The sequence below is a fragment of the Helicoverpa armigera genome, chromosome 19, assembly GCF_030705265.1.
Source record: "Helicoverpa armigera isolate CAAS_96S chromosome 19, ASM3070526v1, whole genome shotgun sequence".
Taxonomy (NCBI): Eukaryota; Metazoa; Arthropoda; class Insecta; order Lepidoptera; family Noctuidae; genus Helicoverpa; species Helicoverpa armigera.
The window spans coordinates 2381559-2407313 of record NC_087138.1 but is presented as its reverse complement, the minus strand read 5'-3'; the positions used below and the strand labels follow the sequence as shown (position 1 = coordinate 2407313).

Sequence of the window (25755 nt, the reverse complement as noted above, 5' to 3'; positions counted from 1 at the left end):
AACTGATAGATTCTTACAAAGATCTGGAAAGCACGCATCGTGACATTTAAGATCTTGAAGAGATGTTACAAAAGGTGAAAGCCCTAGTGAAACAGACTTGGCTAGCAGTGCGTAGACGTGCCCATAATATAACTTGGTATTTTAGTAACACTTGCAGAGGGCATCATATGTTTAATGTTTCCCGTAGTTGATAGTTACATGAAACAATATCAGAACGGAAACTGCCAGCGTTGGCGTGAACCAATGTCAGCCGGCCAGTCAGATAGCCCGATTAATGTGGGCTCAGATTGGGTCATTGTCAATTATTATAGAAAGTCCCTAGTCCCTGTTTTTACTAAGGTTTAAGCGGATCTAGTCATCGCTGTGACCCATATTTCAATTTTTGTTCATAACAGTATTTTGGTTAGTCCAGATTTTGTCAATTCTCCCTAAAATTTCTTAGCTCGTAAAATTTTGTGTTTGTATTGGTGATTGCCTAATTCACTTATTGCAAGGCTAGGCTCTTGCTGTCCTTTTGACGCCTAAGTGGATATTTCTACCTGCTTAAAATAGATTCGTGTATCATCTTCATGATTACATACCTCGTCTGCAGGCTTGGTGGGCGTGATGGCGACGGTCTCGTTGAAGCACAGGCAGGCGCAATAATGACGGTTTGCGTCTACGTCCGTTAGTACGGACACGTAGAACCGGGGTTCCGTACGCTCTGTTGAGAGCGCCCATCCTTGCGGCTGACAGAACTGTAGCAGAAAAAGAAAATATAGTTGATAAAGTAAACTAAGCTGTAATAGGTCTGACAGAAGGTATATATTTCAAAACAAGCGAGATATAAAAGGGAAAAAATATATAGGGTCCAGTTGTTGAATAGCTTACGCTTAATTACATGATGTAATCAGACTATAAACATTTATGAGGTCGATGAACATTGTTAAGTCGTTCTTATATCGAAGGAATCATTTACATGCTTTTTTGCATAACATGCTTTACATACTATCTTATTAACTATCTAAAATTACAAACTTAACTTTTTTGCTTATTAAGTAGATAACATCCTATCTCACTACAATAAAGTCAATCAATGATCTTAGAATCAGTTCGTTCTAAAAAAATATTCAACAGTAAGGATCCTTCTACATTCGAAAATCATGAATCGTCTGAAAACACTGCAGAACAAGCCATCGATTCGAGTCTAGTCTTAGAAATTCCCTGGGGCTTTGTTACAAAGGCCTCTATTTATTTTAGGCTCAGCGCTATTCAATCGAAGTGGAGAATCCCCAGTTTCAATTACTGAACTGAACTTTGGTCTTTCCAAAGCATTTGTTTCAAAGTTATTGTCGGGACGTTTATTTCTCGAAACTGATCATGCAGACGTGCCTTCATTGTAATCGATTCCAGGCGCCGATGTTTAATGAATGGGTTAATGGTATTAAGAATTGAAAGGCTTCTATGAATTTCATGTCGAATATTTATCGACGATAGAACTGAATCGGAAACCTAGATCAATTAGGGACAACATTAAAGCAAGGATATTGTCAATACTTTATTTGCGGAAACGATTCGAAGTTTTTGTCAAAGTCTCGGAAAAGTATTTCTCTTTCAATAAATCGCCTTATAACTGGAAAACCTTTTACTTTTCTTTTATTGAACCTTTCCGAAATTCCCTTTCGCAAAAGTCCGAAAACATTCTTACTTCCCACTCGGTTTTACAACTATGACTGCCCCCAATAAATGCGTTATTGGCAAAAAGGGTATTTTCTCCGTAAAAGGTCTTAACAATTGACTACTTAGTAACTGCTTCTTTGGACCTTTCTGTGAATATAGTTACTCTAATATTACATTTATCGCGGTAAGCGATCCTATGTGAAAATGGCTCCTCGTTAAACTTTTCTGTAAGTACTGTATTAATGAGACGGTTCTGGTATGTGCTGAAGTGGGAATCAATAATGACGTGTGCACTATATCTGATACCACATTCTTCCTAAATCCCTTACACCTATTGTCACATTATTTTAAACATTACGAGACATCCGAAACAACTACAATTTCCTTAACTTTAACGTTACCATTATTAGTTTCATCTATTATATTCAAACAATGGGCGTTACAAGTATCATCTGGGTCGACAAGGAAGCGTATTGTTTCTACCGTGCTAATCTCGAGTGCCTGGCGGTCAGTATTGTAATCGTCCTTGACAGTTATTGCTACGTGATGATAACATTAAGTATTTATATTGAATACAGGTGCATCATTTATTAATAGCACGTTGTAATCTTCTTTAACATGCATTTTGACCTTTATATTTTATTTTTAGTCTTTTTTTGTTACAAATTGCCTAATTGCGATAAAGTAGGTATATAATATATTAACATATCATTATTTATCTTCCTATTTTTTTTTTATTTACTTTTTTGTAACCTTTTGTAATCTTCCTTTATCCCGTTGGTAGACTGGTAGAGACTGCATTGTGGCATTAAGTCCGCCAATTTACCAGTTTTTTGAACATAAAGGAATAATTAATAAATAAATAAGTTTGCAGATGAATAAAATAAATTAAGTCTACCAAAAAGTACCAAACATTTCTAGCGTAAAAGATAAAAATCTACAAAAATTCGCGTAACAAGACAAATGGTTCTATAAGAGAACAGACACGGTCAGTTAGCAGCTGTCAATGTGAAAAATGCAGACAACATCTCGTGAAGAATCTGGACAAATGCTGAATAATTCATCTCGTCTTGACAAGACGTCATGATCGTTGAAAGCCGAGCTGTGATGTGTGTGATATAGGTTCGTTACGAAACATAGTAAAAAATTTTCGTCAATGCTTGAAATGAGTTTAGATTTTCTCCATCTATACGAGTATATGCTGTGGGACACCAATTGAACACTATTATTTATGAAATGTAATGATTAACAGCGGTGGCAAACTGAAGATAGTTGGAAAAGATCTGTGTATTCATTAGACTTAAGAAGAATAAAGACTGAAGAAGAGAGAAGAATTAAGACAAATAATAAGACAGAGTATTTTCATACGGCTGGGTAGACATAACAAGTAACACGCTCATTAGGCAAGTGCTATGGAAACATCTATGATGAACATATACACTGACCATATCGGTCATGATGATGATGATTAATGATTCTATAAAACTTCAGATCATTTTGGTGATGCCTTTGAGCAGGACCACTGCTTTGTACTTACGACACCACGCAAGCATGACCATAACATGTATGAACGTAAATAAAACAAAAAAGCATCATCCATATCAGGATTATAGTAGGTAAGTACTACTAGTTTTTGCGTATGATCGTGGGAAAATAGCATGCGTATATGTACGTAAGCAAGAGCAACGAAAATGTAAGTAGATTAGATAAAAAAAATGGATAAAAATCTATTACGCTATTTGGATACAAGGCTGTCTTATCTCTGATGATATCTGCCAGACAACCTTTGTCTTATTTTGTGCAGTTATATCATTTGCTAATCTTATATTTAATCTACTTTTTTATTTTAATCATAGTCATCTTGATTTATTGCATTGTCTTACATAGAACTGTCTTCTATATCCTCTTCATTTTTGCTAAGGGTTATACGCCAATTTTCATTCTGACTTAGAATGCTGCTAATACTTGCGAGGACTTAAAACCCTCAACCCCCCAAAAGACTTTAGCACAAGTGTGAACAACAATAGCAGAATTTTCTTCATACATACTGAATGTCTACATAGGTTTCCGAACCAAGCCAATTTGTCAACCTCATCAATGGCCCACATAACACTGTTATTGGCTGCTAATTGTTAACTCTTTGACAGCACAATGTCTATGCTATAATTACTTTCTTTGTTCGCTAATTGGTTTCACACCTCTTCACTGAGGCAACAGCGTTTAATTATGTTAATTAATTGGGACTTTAGGAGATTGTATTAGATTTATGAAGACTGACATTTACTTCCGATTGCTCATTAAATAGAACAGTAGGCTTATCTGGCATGACAAGACAGAATTTTGACATTTATTAATACAAATAGAAGGAAGCAGGATATTCTCAGAAATTCAATTAAATAGAACAAAACAAAACAAAAACCTGTCAATCTTCTTAAACTAATTTAATGATATCTTGGTATGACTAAGTCATGTCCATTATTGTATTCATCACATCCCACAATTACTTCTTTAGCCTTCCTGCACTTTCCTTTTTTATGGGAACTCATTAATCCCTCCCGGTGTGGGTGCAGCGTGAGCGAGTATCAGACTCTTACTGACTAAAGCATATCATGTTCCCCCTTAAGCCGTTTATACCGGGGCCGCGGTAACTCTATCGAACAATCCCGCAGCCCTGTAGTTTCCATCTCCCGTCACATTCACAGCTGGTAAATAAAACATAGCCTGTGTACGTACCCATCCTATACCGTCGTGAAAGGGTGTGTCGTCCCAATTGATCTCGGGAAACCTCTGGAGGACTACGCCGCTGTTCAGACCGCCCCCTGAAACAAAACAAAAGAAGATTAGCTTTTTATTCAAAAGGCGAAGATGGTGTGTATTCGAATAAGATCCCAAGACGCTTTGCGTGAAGCTGGGGAACAATATGCAAAAGGAAACGATATTACATTTGATGTACATATTGAAACACGTATCGACACGGACGATAGCTATATAAATGGTAGAATTGATTTAACAATAAATCTCAATAGCTACAAAACTATCCTTAGGCAAAAAACCAAGATATACCTCTAGAGAAAGACATTCTTGATTTGAACGCAACGAATGACACAATACCATGTCATACAATATTACAATCTACCGTAATACAAACAATAGTCATGTCGCAATAATTACTGCACTCAAAAGAAAAGTTGATACGGGCTCTTTCATAGTGCATCGCGAACCGGTTCCGGTAGTTACCGCCCTAAGAACAATGTAATCGCTGTAATATTTATGCAAAATGCTAAATAACGGTTCGCCACACATATTGTGTACTATGAGGAGATGTACTAGTGATGCGATTTATGTGTATCGAAAGTGACTTCGTGTATTTATTTGCGTGAATATTGAAAATAGCGCACTCTTTTAAGTTGAAAAGGCTTATACCATACATCTGGGCGTTGTTATTTGCCAGAGAAGTACCTAAATAATCCCTAACCCTCTTAAAAATAAATAAAGGCATATGAAAAAAGTATCGATACATTCCAATCACAATTTAATTCCTCAACTTACAACACTAGCAGTCGTGCGTTCAGCAGATCAACACTGATTGTGTGTCAGGACAATGAATGTGGAACGGTTAAACTTACGTACAACACACGCTTGAATTTCTATAACAAATGCCGATACTTTACATACACCGCGTGCGTGACACATCACGAGGGACAAACTGGGTGACAGGAAATATTCAGGTCTTTCAGCGAGAGAAAGTTAAAGCTGAAAGTTGCGTTTTTGAAAAACTTCTGCGGATGAGGAACTTTTCAGGACGGGGAGTTCGTTGAGCCACTTCTTCGTAACAAAAACACATAGACAACGTTGGAGGTTGGGCGTTTTGGGGGCCGCCTTTTGTAATTTTTTTGGGTTTGACGAAGTTTTCAAAAACGCAATACGTGAAAGTATTTTTACATAACAGCATAAAGATAATTAAGATGGATCATTCCACATCTAATTAACAATAAGTTGAAAGTTCAAAAATTTTTAAAAGGATTATTGAAATCAGTGATGCCTAAAGTAAAATCAAACACCCACTTCCAAAGCAAACCAACAAATCTTTGAAAGTCCTCAACTAACCCCTAAACCATTTCCTTACAAACAAAGTTAAATAAATTGTCCTGAACAAAACTTCGCCAATCATCACCGGCATTCCGGACCAGAAATAATTGAAAGGATATCCTGTTCGAAAGTATAAATTAGGTAGTTAAAATTCTATTTAAACTTGTCGAGTGAAACGCCTGAATGGCTATATCGAAAGTTTAGTATTCCATTAAAGCAAGGAGTTAAACAACGATCGCGAAGACGAAGATTTGATAACAAGACCATTTGTCCTTTGAGGAAACTTCAGTTATAACGAACTATGGAATATCTGATGCTAGAATGATCATAGTACGTAACTGAATATCATGACTTGAGGCAATAACGTAAGGGTTTTTTTACCATATTAGTCACCCCTAAAAGTAAATAATGCGTTAAGGCTGACTAGCGAGTAGCTGCATTTTTGCAAACTTTTACCCTATTATGTTGTATACAAAGTAAAAAACAAAAAACTGCTATTTTATATGCAGTACGAGTCAAAAACTAGTATGAGAGAAAGTTTACTTTTTAGTCACTCTGGCTGGTCTTAAAACTTGTCTGTCAGTACCACAATTATTATTCTTCAGATTAGAATACTTCAAATCTCATTATACCTGTTTCCACAAGGAATTGCTTAAGCTTAGAAAATAATCATATCATGTAGTCATCACGAGTCAACATCATCAGTTGATTTTTGTCCAATGATAAACCACTACTCAGCAGAGAATTCATGAGCAATATTTTTTTTATAATTTGTTGACCCCTGCGGACCTATGTATATTGTCACGTTCCATAATATCTATTGTCACATTCTACCATTTCTATCAACTGACCTGACATAGCTCGTTAAACAAAACTTAGGTGTGGTAGTAGACCACACCTAAGTTGGAACCACACTTCAGCATCATAATTGTCCTCCATACTTGATGTCAGAGCTAACCATCTAAAACAAACAACCTCTATTTGTTCAATAGCAGAAAAAGTTTCGCCTAACAAGCGGTGCCTAGGGAATTGTCTTTTCGTCTCCTATTATGCGTAGACTAAATATAGAAGCCTAGTCGTGGCCGAGTCGTCGCCAACAGGTCAAGGACGCGGTTAAATAAGACCATCAATTTTAATTAGACAACCTTCCTAGAAATCTGGCGATTCTGTTACACAGTGTTTTGTTTGTTTAAAACTGCTCACTCTTTGCTTCAGAGCGGAGATGCATTGTAAGACTTTTTAGAAGAGCAAATCTTATCACAGAACATAAATACTCTTGGAGGATGGGCTGTTGCTTCTAGCACACGAAGGGATCACTAGATAGGAAATTCTTTAGCTTTATCCTCTGTCCCGTTATTTGCGCCTTTTCTTCCAAACAAAGAAGAGAGTCCAGGTCAAGAAAACTATTTGATATTTCCCGAACGTACCGGAATCCGCACACCTCATTGAACGTGACTGTTTTCCACTCAACTGAGTAACAAATAGCGTAACAATGGCGGACCATCGTTTTAGTACAAAAATATATTCCCGTTGTAATATTTAAGTGGCATTTAGCAGATCGTTCGAGACTCATGAATAAAACATGCTTGATTTCAGGCTTTTCCGTCCGATGCATCTAATTTGCATGGAAAATAAAATCTGTTGAGTGGAAAAACGAGATACAAGTCTGCAACGTACAGACAAGTGATTTGCGAAACAGTTTTCAGTGGTTTTTATTATGACTCAATTGTAAAAACCACTATTAAATAAGACCGCTAAACTAAAACCTGAAGTATGGACACTGAAGTTCGAAAACAGACATTTTTCGAGCGTTCTCTGCACTACGTTTTCAATTTGTAGTAAATAGCAGTTTGTGTAGAAGATAGGAACATCTGCCTATCTCTTTGAGGAATAAAAAACACAGAGGTTTGATAGAACTCTTGAAACCAAAACAAAAACCGCACTTCTTCGAAGCACTTGAATATTTATTGGTACTTTTGCCGAAATAAGACCGATCAGCAACATTGATCAAACAGTCGAAAATAACTGAAATTCTCGCGTAAAAAAAAGTACAACAGAGTTCATTTAGTATTCATTATGAGTTTTTGAATTCGAGGACGCAATTTTGGATGGCACTCACGTTTGCAGCGGCCAGTTCGCAAATGATTTAACCATATTACTAAAGTCCCTTTGAGTGTCTTTTTTGCTGTTTTGGTCTTCATGTGGCTACCCGGTAACTCAGTTACGTAATAAACTTCGTTGGAAAGTATTAAGTGGGTACATTCTTCTTATAATTTGATGCGATATCAATCTGAGATTCGTGTTTTTGTTGCTGTTATATTGTCATGATTGCGGCGCGAAACCGGTTTGATTAGTGGGAGAACACTCTAATTTACGTTGATAATGTACCTTGTTACTTAAATCAGAGTATAATACGAACACGAATTTAGGAAATAAAAACGGCCAAGTGCGAGTCGGACTCGCGCACGAAGGGTTCCGTACCATTGTTTAAAATCACGTTTGTTGTATGGGAGCCCCCCAAAATATTTATTTTATTCTAGTTTTCAGTATTTGCTGTTATAGTGGCAACAGAAATACATCAGCTGTGAAAATGTCGACTCTCTAACTATCACGGTTCATGAGAAACAGACAGACGGACAGACGGACGGACAGAGGAGCGAAAACAATACGGTCCCGTTTTACCCTTTGGGTACGGAACCCTAAAAAAAAGCACTTCTTAGTGAAAAGCACATAGAATAGTATTTGAATAACGTAAGCGCCTTATTCAGTCGCATCTCTACGCAGACATCGACATAACTTGTTCTATTCTATTCAATAAAGAATGTAAGACAGTTAAGACCTTACTATATTAATTAAAATGCACGCGTCTAGACGGATTCGAAGCGAGCCTTGTTTTGTCGCGTTACGTCACTCGCCAGGCCGTAACTGTGAACTGTGATGTCATTTTATTGGACGATACATCGATTTTGTTTTGCATTTTGGATACTTTTTCCTTTTTGCTGTTTCAGGTCTCTAATATTTGTATGCACCACAAAGACACCAAAAGTGTAGTTTTAGTATTTCAATGACTTTAGGTGATATTTGGATCATCTACGAAAAGTGGTGTTTTGAGCGTACCGGCAAAAATAATGATAAAAACGCAATAATTCCGAATAAAAATTCTACTTACCCACAAACTCTAACAAGGCTCATTGCAACAACAGAAGTTTTATGTCAAGTAAAACTGGCTACAATTTAGATTACACAAACACACAATCACCTGCCATTTGTGTTGCAGTTAAACTTATTAGCCCTTCTACACCGTTCAGTTCAGCTGGTGTTGAGCCAAAAGTTCAAGGTGTTACTGCAGCTCAGGTGCGCAAGTTAGTACTAAGTAGCGCTGCGAGATAAGACTTGTGATTCTCGGTAGCAAGTAACAGATATCTGGTTGAGAAAGAGCAGAAATATTCAGAGATTTATTACTTAAGTATATACTGAACAAGCATCTGGTATCTATTCAAGTAATTGATTAGGTACTGAAATGGCTTATCTTTCAATTGTGGGTCAACCTATTAACCCACCAAAAAGCGAGCACAAAACACCAAATTCGTGCCAAATCTACCAACGGTTAACCTAAAACAATTCAAAACCAACGGCCACGCGTTCTTCATATCATTGGTAGCTTTTAATGTCATACAATCTACGCAATTCACGCTCGGATTACGAGTAACGATGTTTTTTATCATAACCGCTCCGCTGAACATTGTGGATCTCTTGTACAAAGGCAAGGGATAAAAAACTGTTCAGCCTTAGGCGATTCTATCTGTGGATAACACGAGTTTCGCGTCAACAAACGAGATTTCGCGTAAAAAGGTTCAGGAAGGAAATAACGGTATCATTCCTGTTGAAAGGGCCCTTTTTAGGCTATCTTCCGTAGAACCTAAATTCAAGAATAAATAGAATACTTCTGTGCAAGCGTGCTAAATCTTACACCACATCGTCGCTTACCATCAGGTGAGATAGTTGTCAAACGCGAGCCTATAGTCATTTGAATTCTAGAAGCATCATTAACCAGCCATTCAATTATATCTACATCAGTTTCTAGCTGTGTATTCCTTCGCTACGGTTCAGCGCTTATCACTTACGAAACGGACATTCCATTTCATATTGAACAGCAAAGAGGATTTGGAAATAAAACTTCAATTGGCGACGTGAAAGCATGCGAATGCATGTCCTAACTGCAAATCTGAATACAGTATCACGTTTCGAAGGTTGTGCAACTGGAAGGGTAACTGGTCTTCATGCTTAGAGGCCGCGCGGCCGGTTCTATACGCCATCTCTTTACTAGGCAGTTACAAGAACAAGGTGGTGAGAGAAATTGATTTTACTATTATTATGTTACTTGAAAGTTTACTAGGGGCTTGTATGGTAAGCTGATTTTTACCATGCGACGCATTCTTAAAGAAAACTAGAGAGGACATTTAACAAAAATTAGGTGATAACAATAATAGACGGATTTCAGTAGAGGCATATGATGAAGACGATAAAGAATTAAAGGAATTGAATGCCAGCTGGAAGATACTGAGGCCAGATAAAAAATAAAGAAGAAGTAAGACTGGATTAATTTCTTCTTCTAAACTTTTCGTTACAAGGGGATCCGTGTTTTGTAGCTAAAATAATTTAAACATCAACGAGTACGTGCGTTGTATAGGTAAGGTATACGTCCCATGGCTAGTATATTAGTAAATAAAAGACATTTATGTTCAATGAGCCCTTGGAAATGAGCTCATTGTATTGCGAGGCCGTTCGATCTCGAAACCCAAAGTTACATTACAAACGAACACGCGATCGAAACCACAGACATTAATAAACATTAGGTAGTCACCGCTACTATAGGCAACCAGGATTATGAACTTTTCATGGAGTTTCCTTCCGGTTGTTCTCCACAGGGTTCACAGTTATAATAAACTAGCTTTTGCCCGCGACTTCGTTCGCATGGAATAGTGACTTCCGGCATATTTTTGGTTTGACCAATAGATGGCGCTATATGTCCGGAATAAATTTTATTTCTTATTTTTATATATTTTTTTTTTGAAATAAAAACTATCCTATGTCCTTTCTCAAGTTCCAAACTATGTCTGTACCAAATTTCACACAAATCGGTTCAGTAGTTTAGGCGTGAAGAAAAGACAGACAGACAGACAGAGTTACTTTCACATTTATAATATTAGTTAGGATTAGTTAGGATTTCTCGCATCTGTATGAAATTATTTCATTTCAAATTGCATTGATTTGCAGGGAAACCCACATCATTTAGGAAAAAATGTGGCTGAAAAGGCTAGGCAGATGATGATGTGACTGAAAATGTAATACCTATTAAATACAACAGGAATCAAAGCATTGAAAGGCAGCACAGACAAACCCTGGACAGAACTAAACAAGACTGAGCTTCAGTCCAGAATAAAGTAAAACTTAGCTCTAAAAATAACATTCTAAAAAGACCCATATGGGTGCCTAAACGAACGCTTAAACTTTCAACGCAAACCAATGTCAAATCTAATAACCAATTAACACGTTATCAATGTTCCACTCGACCTTCACAATCGCATGCAAATTCACGGTTAATTGATATAGTTAACAGTTACTCTAACAATGTTAAATAACGCGTAACGGTTTAAGGAAACACGGTAAGGTAGAACATAGAAACCGCTTTAGGGAAACATATTTTGTAAACAGTACAGGAAACAACGACTGATTGTGGATGTTTCTGGAACCTGTAAAACCAGTTTTCAATTAATTCTATAGTATTACATATGTTTGACCTTGGACTTGCAAACAAACTCACAAATAAAACCTAAAAGCCTAAAAAGTTAGGCTGTGGTACACGTACGAAGACTCAAAATAACATGGGAGTTTCAGGGAAGCAAAGAACGATTACAACTGGTCTAATCCCAAAAGCTATGTTATTTGTAGGTAGAAACTAACATCAACACCATAGAGTAACCTATGTAAATTGAGATGCCAATGCAGGGCATACAACCCTATGGTTAGGCATAAATTACAAATACGTGCTCGTGTGAATGGGACATAACAATAACTTTAAATATTATACGAAACAAAGGAATCTGCGTGTGCGCAATAAAATGGAAACGCGAATATTTTAACTGCAATGGAATTACTATTGTCACACTCTGAACTGTAAACTCGATCATTTAAATTTTACATGAAAATAATGACATACCGAGGGTTATAGTTGACAAAACAGACATGACAAAAGCATTGAATGAAGATGAAAGTGATAAAACAAATGAATCACTGAATGTAATAATTGACATTGAAACGTAACATTACAAAAATACCACATAATTTGTCGATGATGCACATTGTTAGTCATACTTTAACGGAGGGTCTGATTTCAGAATATTTCAAACGGGTATAATTTAGGCGGTCACCAAAAATATTTTTAAGACTCTAAGCTGAGGCACCAAATAAAATAAACAACGCCAAAAAAAATAAATTGACTTTATTAAAAGGGCACTAAAGTATATAATGTTATGATCCAAAAAAAATAAAATAACATCAGAAAAATCGCAAATCTCGCACAAATATTATTTTTGGTTCCCAAAATGGATTAATGGTCACCAAATTCTATCCAACTAAAAGATTAATATTACTACCAAAAAGTTATTGACGAAAACGAATCGCTGCAAAACCGACTCCACGTAGTCTGGTCTGCCCTACCCCTAGAGTGCAATTCAAAACCGCGTAGGCGCGGTGGGGCGAGGCGGCCTGCGAGCTGAGGCGCACGATAAGCTCGCATGGGACCGCCGGAGCCCCGCAGCGCCGGAGCCGTGACAGAAGCCATGCTTGCTGCATGTTGCGTGCTTACATTTTAAACGCACTGAGTTACACCCAAATTCATATAACAATAAATAAGCGACGTATGTTTGGGAACCCTAGTATATTAATTGGTATTTGGGAAATATTCTAGCGATCGTTAGCTTTTTTAGTCTAACAAAAATGACCAAATTGGGAGTCATGGTATTACATAATTGGTAACATCTAAGTAGTGACAATATATAATATTTGGTCTAAAGTGTATTTTAAAGGCGTCCATATATTTTTTTAGTAGTCAATAATACGAAAAAATGGTATTATCTAATAATATTTTTGGAAACGTTATTTGGTGACCATTTATCCATTTTGGTAACCGTTTAGAATTTTTTTGGTAGTAAAATAGGTACTTTTTTGGGTGGTGTTTAAACACAAGCCATTTCAAACTATCACCAAAGTCAAATACGACACTTAAGTTGATTATTCTTGCTTCAATAATGACTATTCAATGTTGGCAAAAAAATTATTAGACATTGGTCATGGGAAAAACTGAGGTCAAAGAAGCATTTTTCTTTCGTGGAAAATGACATATGCCACAGTTGTGTCCAAAATCGGAGTTTCATTTCCATCAGCAGAAACCGCATTTCACGGGAACAAGTTGTTATTCTGCAAACATTTTGCAACATGACTCACACGAGTCGTGCGAAATGACGCAATACTGATGTCAGATAGCAACTAGGAAATGAGCAAAAAATGCACTATTGTTGAACTTGTTTTGGTATTATAATGGCAAAGGTTATTTGGAGTAAGTTTGATAACTAGTCTCATCTAGGAGTAATTGGGTTGCCCGGGTTACTGGGTTGAGGAGGTCAGATAGGCAGTCGCTCCTTGTGAAACACTGGTACTCAACTGAATTCGGTTAGACTGGAAGCCGACCACAACATAAATGGGAAAAGGCTCGGGAGATTATCTAGGCCTTTTTATTGGGAACACACTTGAACTTTCTTCGTTGTCTTATCTTTAAGTATACATGTGTTGATATTGACCAAGTGTCTACCGTCTGCTTTCAAGGTCATTTTTGATTTGTTTTGTAAAATGTAATGAATCACAACAAACATGATCAGCATTTGTTTTGGTGGAAGATTTGTTTTTGTATCTTTATCATTGAATCATACAATACTAGTGTGAAACATTTTTACTGGGTGCTCGTAAAAACGGATGAGTATGTTTTATTCTTTGAAGCAAAAGCATTTTAGCTTTTTTTATTCAACTTTTTGCGGTAATCCACGCTAAGCTTTAGCATTTTACTAGACGAGACTGCGGTAAAAAAGTAGCATGCTGCTAAAATCATGTTGTATCAAAGATGTAAAAAGTTCTATACTTACCTTTCTTTATTATAGTCTACTACTATCATGTTCAAATCTCAACATCTTCAATTGTTTTGGTCCAAACTTATGTATTGCGCTATCACTATTTTTCTCGATCTTAATTTCTGGCTGATAGCTTATACCCGGATGGCCATAAAACACCGATTTTCTATTCGCTGAGTCAGTAGAACCCGGGTTAATAAACTGCTCATTCACTTTAGCCAGCATCGTACAGGAATTTGTTACTATTAACTGCCCACATAGTTTCAGTAGTTCATCAATAACTTTTAGCTCTGCTCATAAAATTCTGGCAAATGTTAGAAGCGAATGAATGAAATACTTTAGAAGCTCGCGGAACTTTTATGAATGTTTATCTGTACGTTGGCGTCTGTGAGTGAATGTATCCAGTTTAAGATCTTTCTTAAGATCTTGACTTTACTAGATACGCACACACTTGCGAAAAATATTTGAAGGAAAACTGGAGCTATCAAATGAAGTTCTTTCACCAATTTTCGCTTGAGCCAGTTGGGAAAATTAGCATTTCAAGTTTATTGCCAAACATAAGCAGAACAGAAGTCCGAATGAAATGTATGAATGGCAATTAGGTACCTCAATGTCCTAAATTGGCAAGTACAGTTTCCCTCATATATTAATCGCTAGAATAACACAAAAACATAAGCAACACAATTCTCAATGTCGTAGACGATATTACCGCATGATCAATATAATATTTAACAGTCTACGATTCAGTCTAGCTAAAATAAGCCAATGACAAAACGCCTAGAGCCATTGTGGGCAGACAATACGTCTGTTATGTGCCTACTTTATCATGTAAAAGGAAATTGAATTTTTATACGAACCCACGAAGGTTAAATACGTGCTTACTATCTTGATATTACAAGTGACTAGCTATTTTCAGCGGTTTCACTCGTGTCCCGGGAGAACTTCTTCACGTAGTGGGACAAAATATACGTATGTCACTCTGGGATAGTGTAGCTTCCCAACAGTGAAAGAATTTTTAGAAGAAGAAAAAGTCTCGGAGAGTTTAGAGTACAAACAAACAAAAAATGTTTCCTCTTTATTAGTAGAGTTTAGAAGAATAGATTTAACGAATGCATTACCGACATCTAATATTCATTTACTTAAACCAAATTAATGTAAAATATATTCCTAATTTCGTAACTAAATCCCTACAGGAAACTCTAAAATGGACATCCGCTCATACATTTGCATGTTAATCATTTTATTGTGTTGGTCCGTAGAGCTGCCCTTTTCTTGTATTCGATTTAGAAACTGGCTGTAAGGTAATAGGGTTGTTGCCTAGTATTCAGTCAATTAAAAATTTGTATATGCACCGAAAGTTCACAAAACTAGAAACACGTTAAGCTATATTATATTAATAATAACTGACCACATAATTTTTAAAAAATTAATGAAATTTAAATTTATCGTCTATTACGTCATGCCCTTGAAAACGGCGAATCGAGTCCGATGTCGTCACTTTACATTGACAATGACAAGTATTTGACAGTGACAGTCTATGACAGGTATAAACTGAGAATTGATGTGATGTTTTCTTTAGTTTTTATTTGTATTTAAGCGAAAGAAAGTTAGAAAAGAATTATGGAGAAAGGATTTATGAAAGCTGATAGTTTTTTTGTCTCTCAATTCTTTGCTAATAACCAAGATGACACAAATATAACCTCAATAACAAACACAAACTTTACGTTCCTTTGCACAGTTTTATTTTATCGCGTACACAACTCAAAACATTACAGGTATTTTCTTTTGTGCCCAATGTTTAAAAATAATGTAAATGTTTAAAATATTTGTTTTTGTATCTATATTATAAGAATACATTGTTAGAATTTAAAAATCAATAACTTCTTTCTAATTAGTTTCTTCTCTTTAGATGTGGAAAGTGTAAAGGAACACATAGTATACTGTGACGTCACAGTCACGTGATCGAGCGTTTTCTGGGCAATGTTTTAAGAAAAATAGAAAAAAATCGAATACATAAAAAGTAAAGAGATTTAAGACGCAAAATCCTAGGAGGGGTGATCTTTAAATTATTTAGAAGCTATTTAAATAGATTTTCGAAAATTGGAAACAACCCTATTGGGTCACCCAACTCGATTCCAGAGGCGGCTGAATAAAAAATAAGTAAAGTAGGAGCTTGTGGCTTTATGTAAACGTATTGAGATGGTTCGAATTAGTAATCAGAACATATTAAAATCTATAGGTACTTGTTTAGCTGAAGAGTTTGGTTAGTCAAACGGCTGACTTGCAAAATTCTTTCAATGTTAGCCCGTTTATCGAAGAAGCCTATCTATAGGCTACATTTTATCTGGGGTGCGGGACTGTGCATATTTTTAGTATGTTTTTAATAAATCTGTGTGAGCCATTATTGTCTTATCAAGGATATTACAAAAATAGAACTACAATACACACATTTTTAGAAGGGGTCTGATAGTTTTCAGGGAAAGCGTATAACCTATAATAATAGACATTGGACATATCCTATATCTTTGGACATTTGGACAATACGAACTTAATCTAATTGTGGTTATATTGACACTAACGCCTGTCTATTAAAATATTCATCAGTTTGTAATCAATAGGCAATCCATTCGAGTTTATAACAGAGATAAGATGGGTCGGCTACCTAAGGGTCGTAGCACACATATCAACTCGGAAACGAATCGTAACCTTATCGCCCGAATTACGCTATTGTCCCGATGAGAAGTAATTACGTTATGGCGAGATTCCGGCAAAAAATGTGTAAGCGTCAGCGCGGATACTGGCATGTGTCCACGCACAAAGGTTGCAATTTTGAGAATATTTTAGAAATGTTCGCACAGATTTTACAAATATTTGCTATAGCGAGTATACAGAAGAAACATTTTTGTGTCCGTCACAGTAAGGCACACCGATTTTCAGTCTTCCAATCCCACCATTCCGATTACCGTTCAATGCAGTAGGGAGTTTCATACAAATGACTTGATAAGGTGACGATCCCTGTCCGAATGATAGGAAGTATGTTACGACCCTAATAAGGGCGTTCGATAGCGTCAACATAATTACACGTTTTGGGCCGGGCCTCGTGAAACTGGTCAATCCCATCAATTACTGACGGTCGAAGTTCATTAGTATACTATTTTGGACTCGCCCTCAACGAACCTATGATTTAGAACGAACAGAAGGCACGTGTTTATACAATGTTGTATTAAAACTGTTGCTTGGTCTTGTGAGAATCTTAGAGTATATTTATAAATAAATACAAAGACCTATACATATAAATACATATAAATACCATAGATATATATTATGGTAAAAACTGCATTGTTCGTCTAGTGGTCTCATACCGCGAAAGCTGTGCATGAGGTCTTGGGTTCGATTGTAGGATCGGTCCGAAATCGCTCTGAGGGTTTTAGAAACTAACAGAAAACAGCCCAGAGTCTGGAAGTTGGCGATGCTATACTCCCGTGCTTGGAAAGGTACCTACCTAAAGCTTGCGTCCCGGAATGCTACTCAGTAGCAGTCATTAGAATTCAACGACATTAGTTGCCGACTGTACTTTCAGTAAAACGTGCAAATTAAAATAAAACTGAAAGAGAAGTATGCGGGAGCGTGCCAATTCGTTATTTTTTATTAGTAGCTGCATGTTCAGGAAAATGTGTGAAGAAAGTATTACGTGTTCAATGACTTCAATATTACGTATGACTGGTCTCTTGCGATGCTAATTTGGAATGATACTTTTAATATAATTTTAAAAGTGGTTAGCATGCAGTATGATCAAATTTCTGAACCTCATAAGGAAATGCTGAGGATCTAAAAGTGGGCATTAGAAATTAGAATATCAGCCTATCATTATCCCCACATCTGTATTGATTTGGTGTCCACTCAGCATGTTTCCTTCTTCAATACTCTTCTAGCTGCCGTCATGTCACAAGTTGCCTGTAATAGAACTTATCCGATTACAAAATCATGGATTGCCAATGGAAAACGACGAAATTGTAGCATGAAAAATTCAGAACAAAACAACCTTTTCTTTGTTAATTTATTCTCTCAATTTAAAGTGGAACCATAAACACGAGTAAGACGCGCCATAGTTCAATAAATAAATCAATACGTAGATCAGTTCTGGCTATTTAACGAGCATCATCATTCAAGGCCGAATGAATTAGGGACCAATTCAGATGCGCGCTCGAGAAATTTATTCTGACTTCAAAGTTGAGATGGTTGTACACTGAAGTGATCAGATGCAGTGAACCTACAATTTTCTTTTGTTTGTCGGATTCCTGGGATATTACTACTCTATTGTTACAAGCATTTTGTGCAGAGAGTAACTTGGTACTTAAGAAAAATTTGCAGTTAGGTAAAGTTACAATTGCGTTGCTGTTTTATATGGCAAATTAGCTAAGCACATTAAGAGACTTTTGATATAAAATCGTTTTTTTAAGAGTTAAATGGCCTGCAACGTTTTAAAATATTGGCTTAGTGTGATCGACGCCTAATTCTACCGCTCTTGATATAACAAAGTTTAATCATTTCCAAAACGATTCGCACTGCATTAGGTAATCATTTATTAGCACGCTAACTGACCTGACGTAATACATAAATCTATGCTGTAAAGCATTATATTTCTCTGAAGTTTTGTTAAATATGTAAGGAAGGTAAGCTGAAGCTTGACACTTTATGGTTTGTTTATATTTACTGCAGTTAGCAATTTCAATAAGAAAGTAGTTAAACACTAATTACTAACATCGAAGTAAACATGATGCACATGCACACTCCTAAAACCGTATTGCAAATATGCAAATATTTAAGATATGACAGAAATAGACAGAAAATTATTTACCTATTTTCTTACAAGAACTTACTACTTACTCATCTGCCTAAGTAACAAAATAATTTATCCCTAATAAATTTTCTAGCAAAATCCCCAAACATTCCTCAAACTAGGAACTAAAACCTATTTAAAACAAGAATACTGGCACGTAGCTCATCGCTATGAAACAGGGCACAGATATGCACAGCCCTGTCAATGAACTTGATGACTCATTATATTATAATGTATAGTTAATTGCTGCATAGGGGCCTCTTTTGTTGTGGTTTTAATGTTCATCAAGATTTGTAGTTTTTAGTTTAAGAATCTCCTGTTTGCATGGACTTTAAAATTAGGTGCAGAAGCCACGGATTATACTCTACTTTTTATCTGGGTGCAGGAAGTAGTGGCTTGGGGATTTGGGTGGAACCGCAGGGAATAGCTAGTATCATAGTAAATATGGAAAGAATGACAGATAACTTTGTGTGAGATATCTGGCAGCCAGATGATGTTTATTATGAATATTAAATAATAATAGAACATCATATGACCCACATTAAAAGCCTAATTTAATCAAGGCATTCAATTTTGCTGCTCATTAGCATGATAAATCTTGCCCTAAATTAGGGAAAATGGAACAATTATGATAATTTTTGTTTATCCAGGCAAATACTGATTATGAGAAGTTTAGTAAAACTGATATTTATTGTGGCTTTTAACTTGGCTCTTGAAAATATATATGAGCAAATATTATGATGTAACTTAGAACTTCCTTAAATCTGTTGCAGATCGAGATTAAATGTTTAATTTTAAAGATATTGTGTGCATTATGATGACTTTTTGAAATACCAGCTGTAATATCAAGTTTTGCAGAGAAAAAGGTCATGGTCAATATATCCATATATTAGCCATATTAAGGTGAATCTCTTGTTCAAATCAGTTTTAGTAAAAGATCAAGACTCAAACAAGAAATTTAAAATTTGGCACCCAGCTTTTGATACATAGTAAATACCTACCTGAGATAGATTTTGAAATAAAAACCCATTAACTTTGTAACAGATTTTGTGATACACAGTATACAAAATTGAAAAGGTACACTTAATGACATGTTACTATAGAAACACATTTGAAAAGATTATACAAGACTTGAGAAAAAACAAAATTGTATAGAAATTATGTATAATCTTAGTTAAATTATTCACATAAGGGCGATTCTCTGTAAGCTCGTTCAGCTCCATACAATTTCTGTCCTGGCAATTTTTTTTTAAATTTGACAAAAAACCTAGTCCTATGCCAAAGAAAATTAACTATTCATTTAGTTAGACAAGGAGGCCCACTGAATTTGTACCTATTTTCCGAGTTATTAGCGATTTTCCAAAAAATCATGTCAGGGGACTGTTTGAGGCATCAGGGGGCTGTTTTGAATGTGAACAGAAACCCACATTTTATGACTTTTCTATGATCAAAAGCCATATATTTCGGGTTTTTATTACCGCAAGCATGACACGACATAGATCTAGATACGTCGCAACATAGATCTTCCAGCAACTCCTGGTGATTGTTGTAAGTTATTATATTAGCAGTATGAAGAGCGCTAAGCTTCATGTCTATGTGGCTGTGAACTATACAAAGACGTGTTTCGCCATTTTGAGCGTTTGGTTTGATAACCCATTTCTTTCAACTGCTTACCAATGACGTCGCCGGCGAAAAAGTCGTGGTGGACCTCGTGGGTAAAGAACCAACTTGTCAATTATGAGGGCGCGGCTTCGATTCCAGGCCAGGCAAGTACCAATGCAACTTTTCTGTATGTACTTTCACCAGAGACTGTGTTTCGGATGGCACGTTAGACTGTAGGTCTCGGCTGTTATTGAACATCCTTGGCGGTCGTTACGGGTAGTCAGAAGCCAGTAAGTCTAACACCAGTCGAACTAAGGGGTACAGGGTGAGGGGGACCTCTTTGAGGAGTGGCTCGGGAGGAGTCACGGCGCCCTCATTTACCGCATGACGCAGGTCCTCACCAGACACGGTTGTTTTGGGAAGTATCGAATCGGTCGTGAGGTGGCGCCCGGGTGTCACCACTGTGCGGACAGTTTCGAGGACACGGTGGACCTCACAGTCCAGGAGTGCCCTGCATAGGAAGGACACCGCCGGATCCTCGTCGAGGGCGTCCGGCCCTGATTCATTCCATGGTCCGGGGCGAGAGGAATGGGATGCCGTCGCCTCCTTCTGCGAAGCAGTCATGCTCGAGAAGTAGGCGGCGGAACGACAGAGAGTTCGCATCTCTCATCCCGGCTGGACCAGGTAGTCACCACGGGCGCCGGGTTGCGCGAGACGACTCCCGGCCACCGTAGGCGTGGGTCTGTGGGCGATAAGTTCAGATGGTTCATCGTTCCTGCGTCTTTTTAGACAACAGACCCGTGTTGGTGGCGTGCGTAGTTCCACGCGCTCCTCAAGTTGATGTCAGCAACCCTAGCGAGGCCCAGCAGGGCATAGGGCCGGGTGCTGCGGGACTGTACAAAAGAGTTACCACGGGCCTGGTACATTAAAGGCCTACGACGGAACACGACGGATTTTTAGTCAGTAAAAGTCTGACACTCCCTCATGGCTTCTGACCCGCAGCGGGAGGGGTCTTTTGATGATTTTTAGCGTCGTTAAAAAAAGTCGGTTGCACGGGTAACTGAGTTGTGGAGGTCAGATAGGGCAGTCGCTCTTGCCGCTCTGCTTCTCTCTTTTTTTTGTAGTAATTCCTCTCGGGATAGCTTCTTCTTTTTAGAAGCCGTATCACGTGCGTTCGATCAGCCTGTGTAATATAATTCAAGTTCATAAAGGAAAAAATAATGCGATGCAATGATAGTTTGATTCTTAAATTAATAAAAGAGACTAGCGAGTACATTTACACAAACAATTCATGAAAACTATTAAACCAATACGCAGAATACACAGTCCCCTGTTTAGTTAAACAGTCCCCTGTTGCGTTTTTTGGCAAAGGACTGTTGCCAGAGGACTGTGTATTTCAGGTAGATTTCACAATATTTATGAAACCGATGTCTTATAGTTTTTTAAGAACCTACCGATCAATTAAGGCACAAATAATGTAACAATTAACTATAAATAGAGATAATTTAAGTAATTAAATTACATACAATTATTTTCCAGAGGCCTGTGTGTGGTAGCGGCCCAAACGCTTGTTCACCTCACAAATGACGCTCTAACACTAAACAGAATGGCGTATCGTTACCGCATTTGATAAGTTTGCCAACTTCACAACAATTGCACTTCGTTGCACTAATAAAACGATTGTAAAATATTATAGTTTTTTTTAAATATTGATTTAAATTTTTGGCAGGGGACTGTATTAAAATTCTCAGGACAAAGTTTACAGGAGTTTATTAAAATGAATAAAGTTGTAATGAGTGCTTGTTTTACGAAAATAATATAATTTCATTATTTTTGTTTGTGATATTAACTGCCAAGTGAATGTAGTTTCATCACGTTTTTCGGAAATCGCATTTCTAGGTGTGAATGCAGTGAAAGGGACAGCCAGGGGACTGTATTTTTCGAGCTTCTAAAACGTATAGAAAAAAAAATAAAGTAATTATGGTTATAAAAACAAAGGGCCCGTGAAGCTTCAGGGTTAAAGTTTCATAAAATGTGATTTTTTAAATAAGAATTAAACTATTTATTGAAAAAATCGGTCCGGACAGCCGATTACGAGCTTACAGAGAATCGCCCATAAATTAATACACAACAAGAGTATGGCATAAACAGTTATTATTACTCTTTCAACACTTGCAATTTGCATGTAATATGATGGAATTAATTTAACATTGTTTTAAAACAAAATACCTTTTATGTCTATGGTACTTGTAAGTTTGAAGCATAGACATAATATTAGTAAACAGGACTGCGCATATAAACCCGAAAAACGAGCCGAGTGAAACAGTTAGTACAGAGGCTGTCTGTCCCTTTCTAATAGGGTGACTATGAGATTAAGCTATGTGAGACAAATCCGAATTTGCTAAGATTATTAAACGCAGATTGGTATTGAAGTTTTAACTTACGCAGTTTGTGACCTTAAGATACTTATAAAGGCTTTTAATAATTAGCGGGAATTAGCAGTATAAAAGCAGGAAGATTCGAAGTGAAGACTGTTTTTTTTTGTATTTCTACTTCATATATAGACTGCTGAGCCATTTATGTCGCCTTTCTTCATTTTTTGGGAAGCTATAACTATAGTACAACAGTTTTAAAATCCATCACCCATATTTTCACTCATTACAAGAATTCATGGGCACCCTAGTTGTTTGGTTTACGAAAATGTTATTATTAGCTAACCTGTGGAACGATATATTGCAACCACCATAGGATTCACTTTTACAAGTATAAACGCAACACTTTTTCACCATTTAAGTAGTTTAAATTGATTTAATACAAAAAATGTAAACAAAATTTTAAATGCTGATTACGCGCCAAGAATGTTCAGGGTTACCGCTAGAAAATAAAAAAAAGGCAAAATAAAAATTAATGTTGTTTATGTTTTAATAATTAATACGAATAAATTAATGCGATTGTTATTAATTTGTTGACTTACAATTGTTAAAATAAGATACAAATTTTATGTGATTCAATTGTTTTTTGGGAAGACAAAACTTTTGATCACATTTTTTTATGCTGGCAAGGTGTTAGAAAGAGACAAACAGCCTCCGTTCGAACTATCCCTCTCGGCTCGGATTTGCCTCTGTGTATTATACAACCAATTTAGTACCTTATTGCGTTAGAATAGAGTTCATTTTCGTAAATATATATTTTGAGCGTGCGCAATCTTGTTTAGTAATATTATATCTATGGTTTGAAGTGACCATAAAAAGAAAGGTTTTGAATAATCTTACTTTAGTAAGTTAGAAATTTTTTAAATTATTGTATCCTTAAGTCTGTTTGTAAGTACATTCATAAAGATTAGTTAATAAACATTATGCAATGTTATTTATTTGTACAATTGTTTGTTTATCTGGCTAATGATATAATTATGAATTAACATAATTTTCGAGCAAAGGTCATCAAGTATTCAGCCTGTTGCTTGGTCTGTGCGTAGATTTTAAACCTGTTAGTTTTTCGCGCCACATACGTCCGTATGAAAATACGTGAATAGAATAACTAAATACGAAGGTACTACAAAATATGAATAGGTTTTAACTTACTCTCCTTCTCGTGGTCGAAGCCCACAATTACGAAGTAGTCCACAAGCCTGGACATTGCACTCCTACGGCAACATTCCAGCACAAATAACACAAATACACTTTGTAATTGGATTACACGAATTTAAACACATTTTAAACACAAAGCTACTCGTTTGCACATTTTTACTTCACTTAACTGATCACCGACAGTTTCGCACACACAACGCGTACAATTCGCACACCATACACTTCACGGAATGTAAACAACACTTTCATTTATCGCGAGCTAAAGAATTTTTAGCTTTAATTACGACAAGAAAGATTATAGATTGTCCAGACGAAGAGGTTATGGCCACAAATCCTTACAATGACACCGGTTTTCTAACAAACTTTATTTCGGATAAGGTCATCCACTATAAAACTAGTTGTGAATGTAACTAATACGCCCTAAATTGTATATTTCAAAATAATTTCTGATAATAAACGTCACTACAGCCGCGGCCCATCGCTCGTCCATCCGACATTTCTAAAAAAACTACTATAATAATTTTCTACTGTTTTTTATTGCCATGTTGGTGCACTAAATTACTACTATTTCCCAGTTAGTGTTTTTAATATTATTTATTTGTTCACAGAAAACAAGATAATCTTAAAGACTTTATACTCCCTTAATGTACGCCTTTTGTACATTATTTTATGTAATCCTCGTATGTACTGTCTACTTCCTTATGTGCTTCCCTTTATAGAACAATATGCACTGCCCCTATTTAATATACCGACTCCACCTAGGTACTCTTTTATTTAGTTCCCCTTTGCATACCATAAGTACTTCCTTATATGAATTCTACCACTATATTTGCACTACCTATGCACTACCCTTATATACTTTCTCGTTCTTATGTATACACCTTTATGTATTCCCCCTACTGATACACTCCCTTGTAGTTGGCCTGAATTTTTGAAAAGATTCGGTATTTTCAGCATCAGAGCATAGATGTGCTCACGACCCTTTTTAAGGGCTTGATCCATTTCGTGTCAAACCCGCGAGTGGCGCGAGTGAAACCGAGGAAAACAGATAACTCAATACTAAAATAAAACTAATCACGGGGTCGATCTGTTAAGTTATGAAAATTGGATAACAATTGAATCTCAATAGCCGTAACCGTAGCCGGCATTCTGCTATGAATTTAAGACCGATCGTATTCCAATGACATTTCATTGGTATGTCATTGGTCTGCCATTCTATGGGGTAGTCTTCTGCCATCATATTGCAATCATAAATCCTTTGAAGACAATATGATTCATTATTGAATCATAAAAAAGGACGAAAACGTTCAATAATCGTAACTGAGTCGTGATTGTATCGCAGTTGGATATCAATCGTATGTTGCTCAAGTAAAATTAGTAGAATCGAGCCCCAGCTTAGCTAGGTGGAGGACCTCCTCCCAGAAGGATTTTTAGCTTCATATAATGTAAACTAAGCTACATCCTGTCCTCGGTCCTCAGCCATATGGATAAGATCAAAACTCAAACTCATTTATTCAAACTCGGCTACAAAGCAGCACTTTTTGAACCTCAATAAAAGACAGACCCAAAAAGGCTGGTCCCTTACCACTCCCTAGTGTGTTTTTGCTGGGAAGAAGAAGTGGCTGGATATCTATAATAAAGTTTTTTAAAAATGCATCTAAGTACTTTATTAACTTCTACCATAAAATAGCTCAAACTTATGATTATGGCAACAATTTTATTTCTACCTTCGATATTTATTATCTCTGGAGTTTGTATAATCCAGCCAAATTTGAAGTATGAGCAAAAATCTTTG

At 36.5% G+C, this 25755-nt stretch overlaps 1 protein-coding gene across 1 annotated transcript in view; it reads right to left on the bottom strand.

Moving 5' to 3' along the window:
- LOC135116682 (myotubularin-related protein 13-like) overlaps positions 1-24479 on the bottom strand; it is a 44429-nt gene extending 19950 nt beyond the window's left edge. Inside the window, exons 1-3 of the mRNA XM_064039556.1 lie at positions 23955-24479; positions 4393-4478; positions 582-737 (exon numbers count right to left, since the gene is read on the bottom strand). Of these exons, the coding sequence (XP_063895626.1) occupies positions 582-737; positions 4393-4478; positions 23955-24009 (297 nt within the window). The 5' untranslated portion in view covers positions 24010-24479. The remainder of the gene's footprint in view (positions 1-581; positions 738-4392; positions 4479-23954) is intronic.
- Between the last annotated feature and the right edge of the window lie 1276 nt (positions 24480-25755).